The following is a 16004-nucleotide window of genomic DNA, read 5'->3' on the forward strand; positions in this document are numbered from 1 at the left end:
TTCCATTGGTGAGCCCCACTGCCCCAGCTGCTGATGCCCCTGGAGAAACAGGCCAGAGCAGAACACACTCACGCTGCCACCATAATCTGCAAGCCTCCTGGCACAGCCCTTCTTCACTCCCTGTCAGCCTGGTGTTACAGAGGTAAGACCATAGTCAAGGCCCCCCCGGCACCAGAGTCCACCTGTTTCAGCTATCAGAAGTCAAACCCCTCCTCTCAGCTCAGCTCCTCCCTGAACTCCAGACTCCTCCTCCATTCACCCCACTGTAACTCAACTACTAAGGATTTCAAACCTGTTGCGTTCAAACAGAACATTTCAAACCTCCCCCGCTCCGCCCCTGCCACCCCGTTCCTTTCTTACTCTTCCCCATCCCAGAAAATGAAAACAGTGTTTTCATATCATGTCATCATATTCCTAGTTGCTCAAGCCCCAAACCTGAATGTGTTGATTTCTCCATTTCCATCGCCACTTCTGTACTCCAAACCTCTGTCGTTCTTGCTTGGATCTTCACCCGCTGCCCTATCCCTCAGCAATCAGAATGATATTTTTTTTAAACTTGGGGAAATGGAGTCATATCATTCCCTGGCCCAAAATCTGTGAGTGGCTTCCTGTTCTGTTTAGAATAAAACCCTCAAGTCCCTAGAGTACTGGCCAACCGTCTGCCTCCGCTCAGGCCCTCATACCCACCCCTAGTTCATTGTTCCCACCTCTTTGCTGCTTGTTAAACAAGTCAAGATCTTTCTGACCTGGATCTTAGTGTCGGTCAGTCGTGTCTGGCTCTTTACAACCCCATGGACTATAGCCTGCTCGGCTCCTCCATCCATGGGATTTTCCAGGCAAGAATACTGGAATGGGTTGCCATTTCCTTCTCCAGGGGATCTTCCTGACCCAGGGATTGAACACGGGTCTCCCGCACTGCAGGCAGACTCTTTACTGTCTGAGCCACCAGGGAAGCCCCCAAACAAGTCAAGAGTTTTCTGACCTGGATCTTAGTGCTCACTTTAAAAAAAAAAAAATTTTTTTTTTTTTTTTAAAATTGGAGGATAATTGCTTTACAGTATTGTGATGGTTTCTTCCATACATCAACATGAATCATCTGTGGGTATACATATGTCCCCTCTATCCTGAACCTCCTTCCTGTCTCCCACACCATCCCACCTCTCTAGGTTGTCACAGAGCACTGAGTTGACCTCACTGCATCACCCAGCAAATTCCCGCTGGCTATCTGTTTTACATATGGTAATGTGTATGTTTCCATGCTACTCTCTCAATTCGTCCCAGCCTCTCCTTCCCCCAACTGCGCCCACAAGTCCATTCTGTGTGTTTGCGTCTCCATTGCTGCCCTGCAGTGGAGGTTCATCAGGACCATCTTTCTAGATTCCATACACATGCCTTCATATACAATATTTGTCTTTCTCTTTCTGACTTACTTCACTCTGTACAATAGGCTCTAGGCTCACCCACCTCATTCAGATTGACTCAAATGAGTTCTTTTTTATAGCTGAGTAATATTCCATTGTATATATGTACCACAAGGTTTGCTCTGTCTGGAGCACTCCCTTTGGATCTGTGCTCAGCTGGGGCTCCTTTCTCCTTCAGGTGTCAGTTCAAACAGCTCCAGTGCCTCAAAGCCCCTCCCCAGCAGTTCTCTCCAGGTAGGGCCACCCCACCCTCTGATCCCCCATCACTTCGCTCTGTCTTTGCGGTAGTGTGCATACTGTGAAATCGTCTTGTGTGTATTTTTCATTCTTGGTTTATCTCCCCCGCTAGAGTGTAAGCTCCATATGGACCTTGTCTATCTTGTTCATTGTTGTCTTCACTGCCTGGCCTCTGAAAGCTTTCAGCAGATATTTACTGAACATCAGGTAGAAAGCCTGGGTCTCTTGAGTTTCTGAAATAGAAACTCAGGGGTCAGCCTCATCAGTGTACTGGGGAAAAAAGCTCAGGCTCTGGAATTGAGCACATGTGGACTTACATTCTAGTTGGCCACCAGCTAGCTGTGTGACCTTGAAGAAGTTTCTTGGCCTCTCTGTGCCTTGGTTGGTCCATCTGTAAAACGGCAGCAATAGTGTCCATCTTACAAGGTTGCTGCAGGAGTTAAACAAGATGATGCATTAAACAAGAGAACATATAAACCCCCAAGCACAATGCCTGGCAGAGAGTAAGTCCCCACATGTGTCTGCTATTTTCATCACCATGAGTCTTTTTCTGTAAAAAGTGAGTTTCTTTTGATTCTATCCTCACTGTATCAATCAAGGCCCAGTCAGGAAAACCAGCACTGAATTGCTTCTCGACCCTAATGGTCCATTTGCCAAACACAGGGAGACACCTGCTATGACACCTGCCCTTAAATATTGTGGCTGGTGAATTGTCCATTCAGCTCCATGTCCTCAGTTTTGGACCAGAATACCTGATTTTCGTAAAATGTAAGTGTATCCTCCATAGCTTGAGTGTCCTATATGCTAAGCAGTGTTTAACAGCCACAACAGTTATGCCCTTGCTCTCACAGACCTCGTCCTCTAGTTGAGGGAATAGATGAGCAAATAAAGAGTCGAATTGTGGCAGAAGATTCTCAGAGAACAACCCATGGGCCCTACCCAGATTCTCAAGCACCTAGCTAGTGTCTGGCATTGCAGGAGGCCCTGACTTTCCTATTTTCGAGGCGGGGCCAAGGTACAGCAACAGCCTGGATGAGAATTGGCCAGGCTGGTTCACGCCAGTTCTGGCATCAGGGCTGGATGACCTTGAAAGGCACGGACCATGAAAGGTGTTCATCGTCTCCAGGCCTCCTCAGTTTCCTGCCAAGGTGTTAGGCTACAAAACAATGAGACTAATTTTTATGTGAAGGTCTTGGAATCATCCTTATTTAGTTTACAGCTCCTAATTTGTTTTTATTTGAATACAATCTAAGTTCCTTTCTTCTCTTTTAATATTTTTCTTTGGAAAAAGTATTGGACTAAACAGAAACCTTGCCAGCTAGCACATAGATGTCCTTGTATATCTTTCATCTAACCTTCCCAAATGCTAAACAAAGGTACTTAACCAAAATAGTTAATTTTACCACATTTACTTTATCATTCTTCCTACATATAAAATTTTTTCCTGAAACATGAGAATAAGGGACAGACATGATGTCTCTGCTTCTAAATACTTGTATAAAGAAAGAAAAGTAAAAGTGTTAGTTGCTCAGTTGTGTCCCACTCTTTGCGATCCCATGGACTGTAGCCCACTAGGCTCCCTCTGTCCATGGGATTTTCCAGGCAAGAATACTGGTGTGAGTAGCCATTTCCTTCTCCAGGAGATCTTCCTGACCCAGGGGTCAAAACTGGGTCTTCTGTATTTCAGGCAGACTCTACTGTCTGAAGCACCAGGGAAGCCCAAAATACTTGTGTGCCTCTCCCCAAACTGTACAGTGTTCAAAAACACGAGTTAACACGGATACAACAGTATAATCTACAAGGCCTATTCACATTTCATCAATTGCCCTAATATTCTCTATAGCAAAAGCCACACCCAACTTTCTGGTCCAGCATCATATACTGTACTTAGGTGTCATGTATCTTTAGTGTCCTGTAATCTAGAGAAAAATGAAGTTTTTTTGCTTTTTATGATCTTAACATTTTTAGGGAGTAGAATGTCCCTCCTTTGAGTTTTCCTGTTTCTTTGTGACTGGATTGAGGTTATGTATTTGGTGTGGAAATGCCACACAGATGGTACATGATTTCAGGAGGCATATGACGTCTCTTTATCTCATTCCTGATGATGTTAACTTTGATCATGTGGCCAGGATGGGACCTGCCAGGCTCTCCACTGTGAAGTTACTGGTCTTCCTGTTGTGATTAATAAACATTTGAGATGCTTTGGAACTTGGTGAGCCTCGTGCTTCTCATCACACTTTGGCCTTCTGGTTTTAGCATCTGATTCCTACCTGACAGTCACTGTGGTTCTTTCATGGCCCTAGACTGCATTCACCTAGACCTCGAGGCACTCTCCAAGGACCCTCAGGACTGGAAGAATTCATCATTCTTCAGACTGGAATTTTATCGGTAAATACATTTTTTTAAATTAGTTTTTTCAAATTTATTTTTTTAATTGAAGGATAATTGCTTTACAGAATTTTGTTGTTTTCTGTCAAACTTTAGCATGAATCAGCCATAGGTATACATTTGTCCTCACCCTCTTGAACCTCCCTCCCATCTCCCTCCCCATCCCACCCCTCTGGGTTGATGCAGAGCCCCTGTTTGAGTTCCCTGAGACATACAGCAACTAGAGAACCCCCGTGCAGCAGTGAAGACTCAGCACTGCGCGGGCTTTCTCTAGTTGCGACGCGAGGGGGTTACTCTCTAGATGTGGCATGAGGGCTTCTCACTGCAGTGAAAAGCACGGGCTCCAGGGCGCGCGGGCTTCCGTTGTTGCAGCATGTGGGCTCGGTAGCTGTGGCTCCCGGGCTCTAGAGCACAGGCTCAATAGTTGTGGTGCACAGGCTTAGTTGCTCTGTGGGATCTTCCTAGATCATGGATAGAACCCATGTCTCCTGATTTGGCAGGTGGATTCTTTACCACTGAGCCACCAGGGAAGCCCCAGTAAATACATTTTTAAGTCTCATTACCCAGGAGACATGGATGGGGAAAGGAGAGTAGGGTAGGAAGACTGCGACAATGTATATCTTGTAATATGTTTTTATTCAGGCTCTTGCAAATTGACATCTCCTTTCAACTCAAAGGCATTGACCTGCAGACGATTCATTCCCGAGAGCTTCCAGACTGTTACGTCTTTCAGAATATGGCGAGTATCTATTTCACTAAGCCACTTTTTATCCTTTTTCTTGACTCCTTTTGGAGTTGCAGAGTGTACAGTGCACCTGCCTATAAATGTATTAGACAAAAGTGTGTTTAAAACAGTTTGAATGCCATGCTATAGCATCGTTGGTCCAGACACTGTGACTTCTAAAAATGAGGCAAGCCTGTTCCAACTTTTTAAAACTAGATTTCTGGGTTGAAAAGAGGAGTTTTCAAAGTGGACTTTGACTTCCTACTCTCCTAATACTTTTTTTTTTAGTTTATGACCAGTGCTTTGAGTGTCTATAATGTTTTTCCTTTTTTCAAAGGAAGGTCTTTGCAAATGTTGTAGCACATGTTTTCAAACCTCAAGGCAGAAACTGCCCCCTTGATCTGAAGTCCAGTCTGCAAAGCATCAATTGCCGCAGCTTTTATTTTTGGATGGGCGGCCATGTGCCGTGGAATCCTTCCTGTCTGCCTTCTTTCTTCCCTCCCTTCTTTCCTTCCTTCCTCCCTCTGTCCCCCTTCCTTCTCTCAGGTTTAGTGATGGGCAAAACTGAATGCTAAACTGGCTGTTATGTGTTGTTGCTGTTTTAGCAGTTCAGAAGTGTGCTTCATTTAACAACAATTGCTAAGTGCTCTATGAGTCCCTACGAGGCACCAGGCAGGTTGTCATGCTCTAGAGGTACCATGGCCCTCAGGAAGCTTATACCCTAGTGGGAAAGATAGATAGAAAAACAGGTCAACAAAGAAATAAAAGTAATTATAAATTGTGATGTGTAAGTAGGGAAGAATGTTTGGATCAGAAAGTAGCATGATTTATCTCCTGGGGTGACCCACACATTGCAAAATGCATTATGAAATCCAAGGCGAAGAGCTTGGAGAGCTGAACATGTAGGTTCAGCTATGATTGAACCCATCATCAAATCTCTGATTGAACCCACAATTGAGCATCTTTGATCACAAACCACATGCATGCTACACATTCTCAGTGTAATCCAAGAATATCTCTATGACCAACCAGAGGTTAGGGAATTAAGCTACACAAACCTCACTTCTATACCTATGAGCTAGGACTAAACTTCCACTAGTCCTGGCATTCAAAGCCTCATTCCCTCCAGGAAGGCCCTGAACATGCTTCTCTTAAGTCCTAACATACTCTGTATATGTCACTTATATACTTTAAATGCTTGCTATATAATGTGGAAGACTGAGGGCATTTGGAAATCTTAAATTCAACCCCGTAACCTTGGAGCAATCTTTGCCACATCTGAAAACATTGTATGTAACACTCCTGAAAACATTATATGTAGTGCTTGAAGCAAATAGAAAAATAATCTCTAGCATAGTAGAAGCCTAGAATTTCATACCCAAAGGACTAAATTGAAGCAAATGCTTATAAATTGCACTCAGGGTAATAAATGACATCTTTGTGTTCTCTTGTCAGAAATTGGTGGTGAATTCTCATTTTCGTTCCTCAGACCATTTGGCTGTTTTGCATTAGGGTTTCTCTGAATCTGAATGTGGGTTTAGTAGAATTTCATGTCTACACCCCTTGAACCAGCATCTTTTTGGCACCAGGGACCAGTTTCGTGGAAAACAATTTTTTCACAGACTGGGGGAGGCAGCACTCGGAAAGGATGGTTTTGGGGTGATTCAAGTGCATTACATTTATTGTGCACTTTATTTCTATTATTATTGCATCAACTCCACCTCAGATCATCAGACATTAGATCCTGGAGGATGGGGACCCCTGCTTTGGACCACAGTTTTCATTAATAATAGGAAGTTGTGAAGGAATCATGTGATGAGGACATTTTCATTGGCCTGATTCTTTTTGGATCACCATTTGGATGCCATTGATATTTTAAGCAGAACTGATCTAACGCGTCATACTTTCTGCTGGGCTGTAACCTCTTCATCTTTTTGTGTCTCTAGATTATCTTTGACAATAAAGCTCACAGTGGCAAAATCAAAATCTATTTTAACAGTGATGCCAAAATCGAGGAATGTAAAGACTTGAAAATCTCTGGATCTAGTAAGTATGTTACATACCTGTCCATTGTGGATTATGAATGATCTTGAACACTTCATCTGGGGATTTGGGGTATATAAAGGGTTTACTTGGATGATAAGAAGAAGAAAGAGCTCCAGACAACCACACTTTGAATGTTTGCTTCTGTCAAGACTACTTTGAAGCTTTGCATTTTTGTTCAGTTCAGCAAATGTGGATTATAGACCTCGGAGGAGAGGCTGTGTTGGCCAGTATTTAGGAGCAGTTTCTAGAGCCTGACTGCCTGGGCTTGGGTTTTGGTTCTATTTCCTGTGCCTGTGATCTTGGACAAATTCCTTCGGCTCTCCACGTCTCAGTGTCTTTCTCTGAAAAGTGAGAGTAACAATAGTACTTACTTTCCAGGATGTTGAGTAGTAAATGAATAACTATGTAAAGCGAGCAGTGAGAGCCAGAATTGGCAGACAGTCATTGCTAGCACTCTGGGAAAGAAAGGAAACACCTTCATGAGGGACACTGACATGCTTAGAAAATCTCTAGCTTGTCCTGGATCAGAGTAAGTGGTGGAGGCACAAGATATGATGGTCAAAACAGCAAAGGTTCATTTTGACGGGTAGAGCAGGACATACAGTAGAGCAACACTTCTGGGAAAAGATCTGATTTGCCCTGAGCCTGTGACAATGGAGCAGGATCAAGGCCTTCAGAGCCCAGACAGCAGCCTGTACAAACCTGGGTCGGTTACTCAGTCATTACTCACAAAACACTTCTTGATCCACAGGCTAAAGTGGGCTCCTGAGACCCCTGTCTTGTTGAGGGGGTTTGGATGATGTTAACAATGGGTGGTCAGTGATTTTTCATTTACAAGTTTTGTTTAACTGAACCTGCCTTTGACCAAATCTTAGAACAAAATAAAATGTAAAATACTCGTTGACTATTTTGTGTTAGTTTTATTTATTTTACTTTTATTTGCATTCATTTTTTGCGGCATTTATTCCCGGGCCATAAGTTTTTGTCTCTTCAGTTTCTTCTGGGATATCTTTTTCTTCTGTGCAACCTCCTCTTCTGGTTTAGGAACAATCTGTTCTTTTTCAGTAAGGATCATCTCAATATGGCAGGGAGAGCTCATGTAGAGGTTGATCCGACTGTGAGCTCTGTAAGTCCTGCGCCGCATTTTGGGGCCTTTGTTCACTTGGATGTGCTCAATGACCAGGGGATCTACATCTAAGCCCTTAAGTTCAGCATCAGTCTCTGCATTTTTGAGCATGTGTAGTAAAAATTCAGCACTCTTTCTGGGCCACCGACCCTGAGTCCAGCCCCGCTGTTTGGCCTGTGCACACCTACCAACTCCACCGTTGTAGCGACGGAATGGCACACATTGCTTCTTTAAAGTGACATCCTTCAGATACTTGGTGGCTTTTTGGATATGCATACCCTTTATGGCCTGGGCAGTTTCCGAGTGTTCTTAAAGTGAACACAAAGATTTGAACCTCTTGATTTGCATGATTTTGTGGGGTTTTCTGGGTCGAGTGAATAGCGCACCATTTTTAGGGATCACCTCAGGATGCTTACCAGAAAAGCTATTTTGTATTAGTTTTAAATTAGACTAATTTTGTGGCTTTTCAGCTATATAATACGTGTGTGTGTGTGTGTGCGTGCACGCACGCGCGTGTGCTCAGTCTTTGCTCAGTCCCATGGACTGTAGCCCACCACTCCTCTGTCCATGGAATTTTTCCAGGCAAGAATACTGGAGTGAGTTACCATTTCCTCCTCCAGGTGATCTTCCCCATCGAGGGATCGAACTCACTCTCTTGTGTCTCCTGCATTGGCAGGTGGGTTCTTTACCATTAATGCCACCTGGGCTGATGATTCTGAAGTTTTGGCTTTGTAGTTCCATTTGCTGACTCAACCTCTGATCAGAATACACACTTTTAGTTTCTGTTAGAAAGTGGTTACTACTCCTCAGCATTCTCCATACAGAAAGGCACAGATCAGATGTGAATTTTCCAAGCCCAACTGCAACTATTTTATGTGAACAAAGCTAACCCCTGTCGTATAGGAAATGTGGTTTGGAATAGTCGCTTGACCAAATAAGTGAGTTAAACAGGTTTGCCAGACCCCGGTTTCCTTCCTTCCCGCGGGCACCCTGACCACACTGGGAAGTTTTCCCTGAGCCTTTACTCAGAAGAGAGGAGCTCTAGCTCTCTCTTGTGGCCAGTGGGGAGAAACACAATCTCACAGCTAGAAATATTTGCATATTCTTCTTCCAAAGCTGCACCCTATGAAACCAGATTCCATGACCAGGAGAGAGCAAATTTAAAATAATGTGACAAGTCTTAGAAAGCCGAAGTTTGGAAAACAGCTTAGAAAATGGATTTTTTTTCCTTCTGTGTAGGAAGCTGTCTGGTGGATTGATTGCCCTGGTTTTGGGGGAGGGGGACAAAGGCAAGTGTGACATCTTGGGGGGTCCTTGTGCTATTTGCAAACCATTCTGAGATTCGTTCACATCCATACACTTCCCTTGACACTTCTCTAGCTTTGTCGTTAGTTGTTATCTCAAGGTGAAATAAAAGAGGATATCCAAAAAAAAGAGAGGATGGCCATTTTCACATACAAACTCAGAGTTGCCTTTTATGACTTCTAATACCCATTCCCAGTACATCACTAACCTTCATGTTAACTTGGTTTTGTAACTGTAGCCATTTGAGCCTGGGAGCTGGAAGGGATGTGTACTGACAGACAGGACTCCCCATCGACAGGTGATGTAAATGAGTGTGAAGCGTTGGTCAGGGTCACACAGGTGGCAGTGGGCATGTGTGGGGGACTTCTCAGGGCCCTGGAAGGACTGGGTGGTGGGTAGGATTTCCCTAACCAGGTTGCCAGAAGCAACTCTCTGGACTGGAGTTTTGCAAACCCAGTTTTGGGAACTGTTCTTGTGGGAATAACATCATGTCAGTAGAATAAGAAAGCAGTTATGATGTTTGGGCTTCCCTGGTAGCTCAAATGGTAAAGAATCTAACAGCAATGCAGGAGACCTGGGTTGGATCTCTGGGTCAGGAAGATCCCCTGGAGAAGGAAATAAAAACTCACTCCAGTATTCTTGTCTGGAGAATTCCATGGACAGAGGAGCCTGGTGGGCTACAGTCCATGGGGTTGCAAAGAGTTGGACATGACTAAGCTACTAACACACACATGATGTTTATAAAATACTTTTTGTAACATGTCAAAGTAATCTCAATAAATCAAATTTTAAAAATACAATACTTGTTTCTCTGTTATGAGGGATGATTTATCTTCTTAGTTCCACGCCTCAGTTTTCTTAACTGTAAATAAGGCCCAATTCAAGCAGTCTTAGAGATTTTATTCTCGTTATAGGTCAGAAAAGAAGGTACCAGATGCTGTGCTTGCATTTTTTAAAGATTTCAGCCCCATCTTTCCAAGAACTGCCCCTATTCTCTGCCTCATTCACGGATCCAAAACAAACAAAAAAAATGGTGGTCTTGGATTTGGGGCAGGTTGTGTTCTTACCTACCTATTAGATAGTATCTCGAGAAAACTTAAACTTGTGAAGTGAAAAATGCTAAAGAGGGAGGTAAGTGCTGCGTGAGAGGCACTAACAAGCCCTTGACAGGGATGGTTTGCCTGATTTCCTAACAGTGCATGAGACTGGTACAACTGTGCCTCCATGTGGACCCAAGGCACCCGAAGCTGAGCAAGGCTGGGCAACTCGCTCAGTGAATTATATTTACTAGCTGGCCACACACGTAACCCACTGGATGAGCTGCTCTCAGACACATGCCGAGATTGCTCACGCCGTTATTATCTCTAAATCTGTGGACACGCTCCCGTCTTCCTCTTCAATGCCTTCTCTGCAGAGGTGTCTCTGTGGAGCACCCTGACTTCAGATGTTCCTGAAGGTGGCCTGTCCCCAGTCCTGCATCCTGCTTCCCTGGCCTTTCTCCAATCTGGTTCCTGAGTGTGTCTCCTCTCCTAATTCCCAGACGTTGCCACCCTGCTGCCTGCATCCCTCATCCTTCCTAGTCTGCATTCCTGTCTGTCATCTCTGATTGGCTGAAACCCATGGTTTCAGTCGCCACCAAGTCATCCTCTCTTGTCATGAATGTCCAGAGTGAGCCAGTGGACCCAAGACAGAAAAGAGGTCATTCTTGATCAGTCCTTCCTTACTCCCTAAGTCCCATTGAATCTCTCCTTTTCATCTCTTGCTACTTTGTGCCTTATCCTTCTGTGTCTTCTCTGCCTCTGATGTTGCTCAAACCTTCACAAATTCCAACTTAGATTATCGTAGTCTTCTTATGTTCTGCTGGGGTCATTGTACTTATCTGTAAGCATGCTGAAGCATTATGCTAAGCACAGGCATTGTAGTGTTGAACAAAATATATCCAGTCCCTGCTTCCCAGAACCAATAATGTAGTGGGGAAGATGAACATCAAATGGTATAGTAACTGCTCTGTTTGTTATTACATGTATGGGGCAGTTCTAGGTGCTTTCATATATGAACTTACTTGATCCTCATGACAGCCCTATAAAATAGATTTTTTTTTCATTGTACCCATTGTTTTGGATGAGGAAACTGAGGCAACTTCCCCGACTCCATAACTTCCAAGTGCAGAGTCAAGATTCAGAGCCAGGTCTCAGGCTCCAGAGATTGTCCTTTTTCATTTTATACTGTCTCTGTGCACCTTGCTGTGCTGTCTTTGAATATGCAAAGTTTGAATATGCAAAGTTCAGTGACCATCAAGCAAAGGGGAGTAAATGAAGCTATAGGTATGTATACCTGTGGACAGGGCTATGATAGGGTTTGGAGGGAAGAGTTAATAGGGATGAGAATTTAGGGGATTCTGTCCTGAGGCAGAAAATACTCAAGGCTGAATAATCCCCTTGTGTGATGGGGAGGGTGCTGTTCCAGGCAGAGGTGCAGTGTCCCCGCGGGGAGAGAGAGGGAGAGAGAGAGAGTGCGCGCGAGCCCCTGGCAGGAGCAAGGAAGATGGAAGACCAGAGTGGCCTCAGGGTGGAGGAGGTGGGGGCTGGGAGAGAACAGCAAGCTGCCAGTGACGGAGCCATCGTTGGGATTTGAGACAACACCGCAAAGTCTGGGAGAAGCTAAGCTTACAGTTTGGTCTTCCTTTAGTACATTCCCTGTGCTACTGTGTGTTCCAGGATCCAAATCTCAATGCTCTTTGGTGACTAAATGTGAAGGAAGTCTTTAAACAAAAAGGGATGTATGCATATGTGCAGCTGATTCACTTTGCTGTACACTTTGTAAAGCAACTGTACTCCGAAACAACAGAGACACAAATCTGATTACTACTCGCTGTACTCTCATCCCAAGTGGTTGTTTTTCCCACAAGTAAGAAGAGCTTATTGACTTGGCACTCTTTGCTGGGGAAGTGCATAGTAAGATTGAGAAGCAGAAACGGGGATTTTGAGTGGTGGATTTTAAGGTGTTTGTGCTGTGCTTAGTTAGTTGCTCAGTCATGTCCGACTCTTTGTGACCCCATGGACCGTAGCCCTCTGTCCATGGGGATTCTCCAGGCAAGAATACTGAAGTGGATTGCCATGCCCTCTTCCAGCAGATCTTCACAACTTAGGGAAGCCCTTTAAAATGTTTGTTCCTTCATTAATGGAGAACTTATGATTTTGATTTTGTGTGAGAGAACTCAAGAGTATGTCAGTAGTTTTGCCTCTTTTGAATAGGGTCCAAATGGACCACCTTCTATTGAATTCTGCTGTTGCTGCTAAGTCGCTTCAGTCGTGTCCGACTCTATGCGACCCCAGAGACTGCAGCCCACCAGGCTCCCCCATCCCTGGGATTCTCCAGGCAAGAACACTGGAGTGGGTTGCCATTTCCTTCTCCAATGCATGAAAGTGAAAAGTGAAAATGAAGTCGCTCAGTCGTGTCCAACTCCTAGCGACCCCATGGACTGCAGCCTACCAGGCTCCTCCGTCCATGGGGTTTGCCAGGCAAGAGTACTGGAGTGGGGTGCCATTGCCTTCGTATTGAATTCTACTCTACGGTAAATATTTATAATACATTTTAGTATATCTGTTACGAATTTATATGTTTTTAATGTATAATTTGACATCAGGGAATGATTGACTTGTTTGTGAAGCTCTGAATGAATGCAGTGTAATTTGTTTCTGATGTTGAAGCGTTTATCATTTGATCTTATTTTCCAGGTGCCATTTTGTTTGGAAATTATTCCCAAGTAAGGTGTGTTTGACGTTTGAATTCTGTTTTTGTTTCTCAGTTCAGAAAAACACTCAGTATGTCCTGGTGTTTGATGCATTTGTCATTGTGATTTGCTTGGCATCTCTTATCCTGTGCACAAGATCCATTGTTCTTGCACTGAGGTTACGAAAGGTAAATGTGTGTTGGAATATTCTCCCTCACTTCCTGACCTCCGCCTTCAGCTTGTCCAAACAGTGGGGACTTGATGAAGGGTTATCCTGCCCTATGTGGGGCCTTGACTAAATTAAATTCCTTTGAGTGATTGTCCTCCAACAGGGCATTAATCAACCTGGGGTGTAGAGAATGAGTCCAAGCTCCTGGCATGTCAGGTAGAATCAGACAATTATCCTGCTTCAACTTGAGCTAATAAGCACAGATGCACAGCAGTGAACTCAAGATTGAATGTTTCTAGAATAAATGAGACCCTTTTAAATTCAAGAGTGATCTTAAGAACAGAGTAATAGCATGTGTGGGTTTCATCTTTTGTCATCAGATCAGAGTTCATTTTGACAGGAAGGCATGGTAAATGGGTTATAATGATGCATAAAATACTTTATCCTATTTTTACAAATAGTTTTTAATTCTCCCCTGAGGTTCCTTTTACCTTTTTACCCTTAGGACTCCTGTGACCATATACTCTAGCACAAATTTTATCCCAGTGTGTGGCACGTGTATAAGCACAGACTGGGGTCAGTGGAAGTAGGAAGTCATCAGAATACCACACGTGGAGCAAGAAAACGGTCTTCATTCTATTTTCTACTTCTTGACCTGTGTCGATTTATTTTGTAAACACCCAGTTCTCTTACCCACCCACCCCTACCGCAAGTCCCTTGATATTCTGAATCCAGAGTCAGGGGCTGGGTTCTGCACGAGAGTAGGGGCGTGCTGGGAGCCCACACCCAGGAGCTGGACCGCCTGGACTCAAGTCCTGGCTCGGCTGCCCTGTGTCTCCATTCTTTCCTCTGGAAGGAGGGGTCCATGGTGCCTAGTTCATAGGGTTGTTGTCTGGTTGAATGTGTTGAGAATATGTAAAGCGTTTGGAATGGACTCTGTGTTAGCTATTTCAACAAGAGTCTGTTGGAGGGAGAGCACAGCATTGGGTGTTGGAGTCACTCAGTTCACTGGCGTGCTCATCTCCAGCTGGGATAGATGGTGGGAGAGGGTGTGGGCTGTTATCTGTACCCTCCAAGTGAGAATCCATCACGTTGGAAAAGGCAGTGTCAAGCCATCGGATATGCGAGAGCTCTGTTCTGCACTTTTTTCCTTCCAGAGGCCAGTGCAGTTTGTTAGAAATGCTTTTTTTTTTTTTTTTTTTTTTGCTGCAGAGATTCCTAAAGTTCTTCCTGGAGAAGTACAAGCGACATGTTTGTAATGCCGACCAGAGGGAGTTTATCAACCAATGGTATATCCTGGTGATTATCAGCGACCTCCTGACAATAAGCGGATCCGTGTTAAAAATGGAAATTAAAGCCAAGGTGAGGGCAACCCATTTTAAATCTTTTGTTCTTTCTATTCTTTTAGGTGGTCTCACATATTCTTGAGATATGCAGGAACTCTCATGTTTTCTCTTTTCTCACATCCATAAAACTGAAGCCTCCTTTGCCCTGTTTTTTTGTGAGCGGAAAATGAGGAGGTGGATGTCCTGTGGAAGGTGATATTCCCGTGAATGTTCTCTCGGGAACTTGGCAGCATCTTCAGAATAAGAATTGAAGTGTGAGAGGATTGATTGCTTGGTCAGGATTTATTTTTTTTTTTAAGTTGCAAAAAGTAGCCTCTGACCCTTGATCCATGAGCCAGGGGTGCTCACCCATGACTGATGGGGGTTCTGAAGGATAGAGGTTTTATTTGAGGATGATTTGAGTGCCTCTAGTTGCCTGGCTCTTGGGTAACTTAGTTGATTTAGTTTCCCAAGTCTTGACTCCTCCCCTCCATGCTCTGCCTTCAGTTAGCAAATCTTACCAGCCTTCTCTCCTGACCTCTAACACCTCCCTCTCATCCATGGCAACTGCTCCGCTTCCTCCAGGACGTCTTCCTGTCTGGTCTAGATCTTCTCATTGTTGCGGCTCCTCCTCCCTTTGCCTTCAGCCCTGTACCCCTCGGACCCATCCACACAGCCGTCAGAGTCATCTTTCTGGCGTCTGTCTTGCAGTGACAATCCTTTCTGCCTCAGAGACCCCCTTTGGGATGAAGTGGCCTTTCTTCAGTGTGGTCTCCAGGGTCCTCATCATCCAGCTCTCCTTCCCTCTCCCGCCCTCCCTTTCTCTGGCCTGTCTTGTGGGCTCCCAGCCTGAGGCCCTGGTTCAGCCTCTGCTGACTTGCAAGGCTCTCCCAGCCTGTCCACCAGGCTGGCACCACTCTGGGGTCATGCCCGTGGGAGCCCTATGTAAGAAGTCTGGCTTGTGCCTCTCACTGCACATAGCACATTGTATTAAAATTGTGCTTGTGCATGTGTCTCTTCAGTTAGACCTGGAAGTCCTTGAGAGCACAGTTAGCAGATCATGCTGGGGCTTTCTTTTAAAAGTGTTAACAGCTGGAAAGTATTGTTTGATACTTAGCAAACATCATTAGTTTATGTGCTTTAATGCCTAAGTCAGTGGTAAATGCAGTCTCTAGTTCAGAGTATTGTTTGAACAAAGATTTAGTTCAACAAATTGCAATACTAAAAGGAAATGAGAAACACATTCAGAATTGTGCACTCTTATTATTTTCTTCTTCAGTTTAAAAACTCTTAGAATCACTGTAGAGAGGCAGGCAGACCATTCTTTTCCAGTTAGTTTCAAGGGAGGTTCCTGAGCTGAGTGGAATAGAAAATTTTACTAATACATCTTTTTTTTCATTTCCTAGAATCTCACGAACTACAATCTGTGCAGCATTTTGCTTGGAACGTCTACACTTTTTGTCTGGGTTGGCGTCATCCGATACTTGGGTTACTTCCAAGCATATAATGTAAGGATGTGGGCCCTGGGCG

At 44.3% G+C, this 16004-nt stretch overlaps 1 protein-coding gene and 1 pseudogene across 3 annotated transcripts in view; one reads left to right on the forward strand and one right to left on the reverse strand.

The window, feature by feature from the left end:
• The window catches only part of MCOLN2 (mucolipin TRP cation channel 2), a 64065-nt gene that overhangs the window by 32509 nt on the left and 15552 nt on the right, over positions 1-16004 (forward strand). For all 3 annotated transcript variants that reach the window (XM_061411410.1, XM_061411412.1, XM_061411413.1), the window contains exons 5-10: positions 3962-4046; positions 4689-4785; positions 6717-6816; positions 13056-13168; positions 14362-14511; positions 15881-15982. In XM_061411410.1, coding sequence (XP_061267394.1) covers positions 3962-4046; positions 4689-4785; positions 6717-6816; positions 13056-13168; positions 14362-14511; positions 15881-15982 — 647 coding nt within the window. The remainder of the gene's footprint in view (positions 1-3961; positions 4047-4688; positions 4786-6716; positions 6817-13055; positions 13169-14361; positions 14512-15880; positions 15983-16004) is intronic.
• LOC133244369 (large ribosomal subunit protein uL22-like) lies at positions 7754-8345 on the reverse strand (annotated as a pseudogene).

Source organism: Bos javanicus, chromosome 3, assembly GCF_032452875.1.
Source record: "Bos javanicus breed banteng chromosome 3, ARS-OSU_banteng_1.0, whole genome shotgun sequence".
In the NCBI taxonomy this organism is placed as follows: Eukaryota; Metazoa; Chordata; class Mammalia; order Artiodactyla; family Bovidae; genus Bos; species Bos javanicus.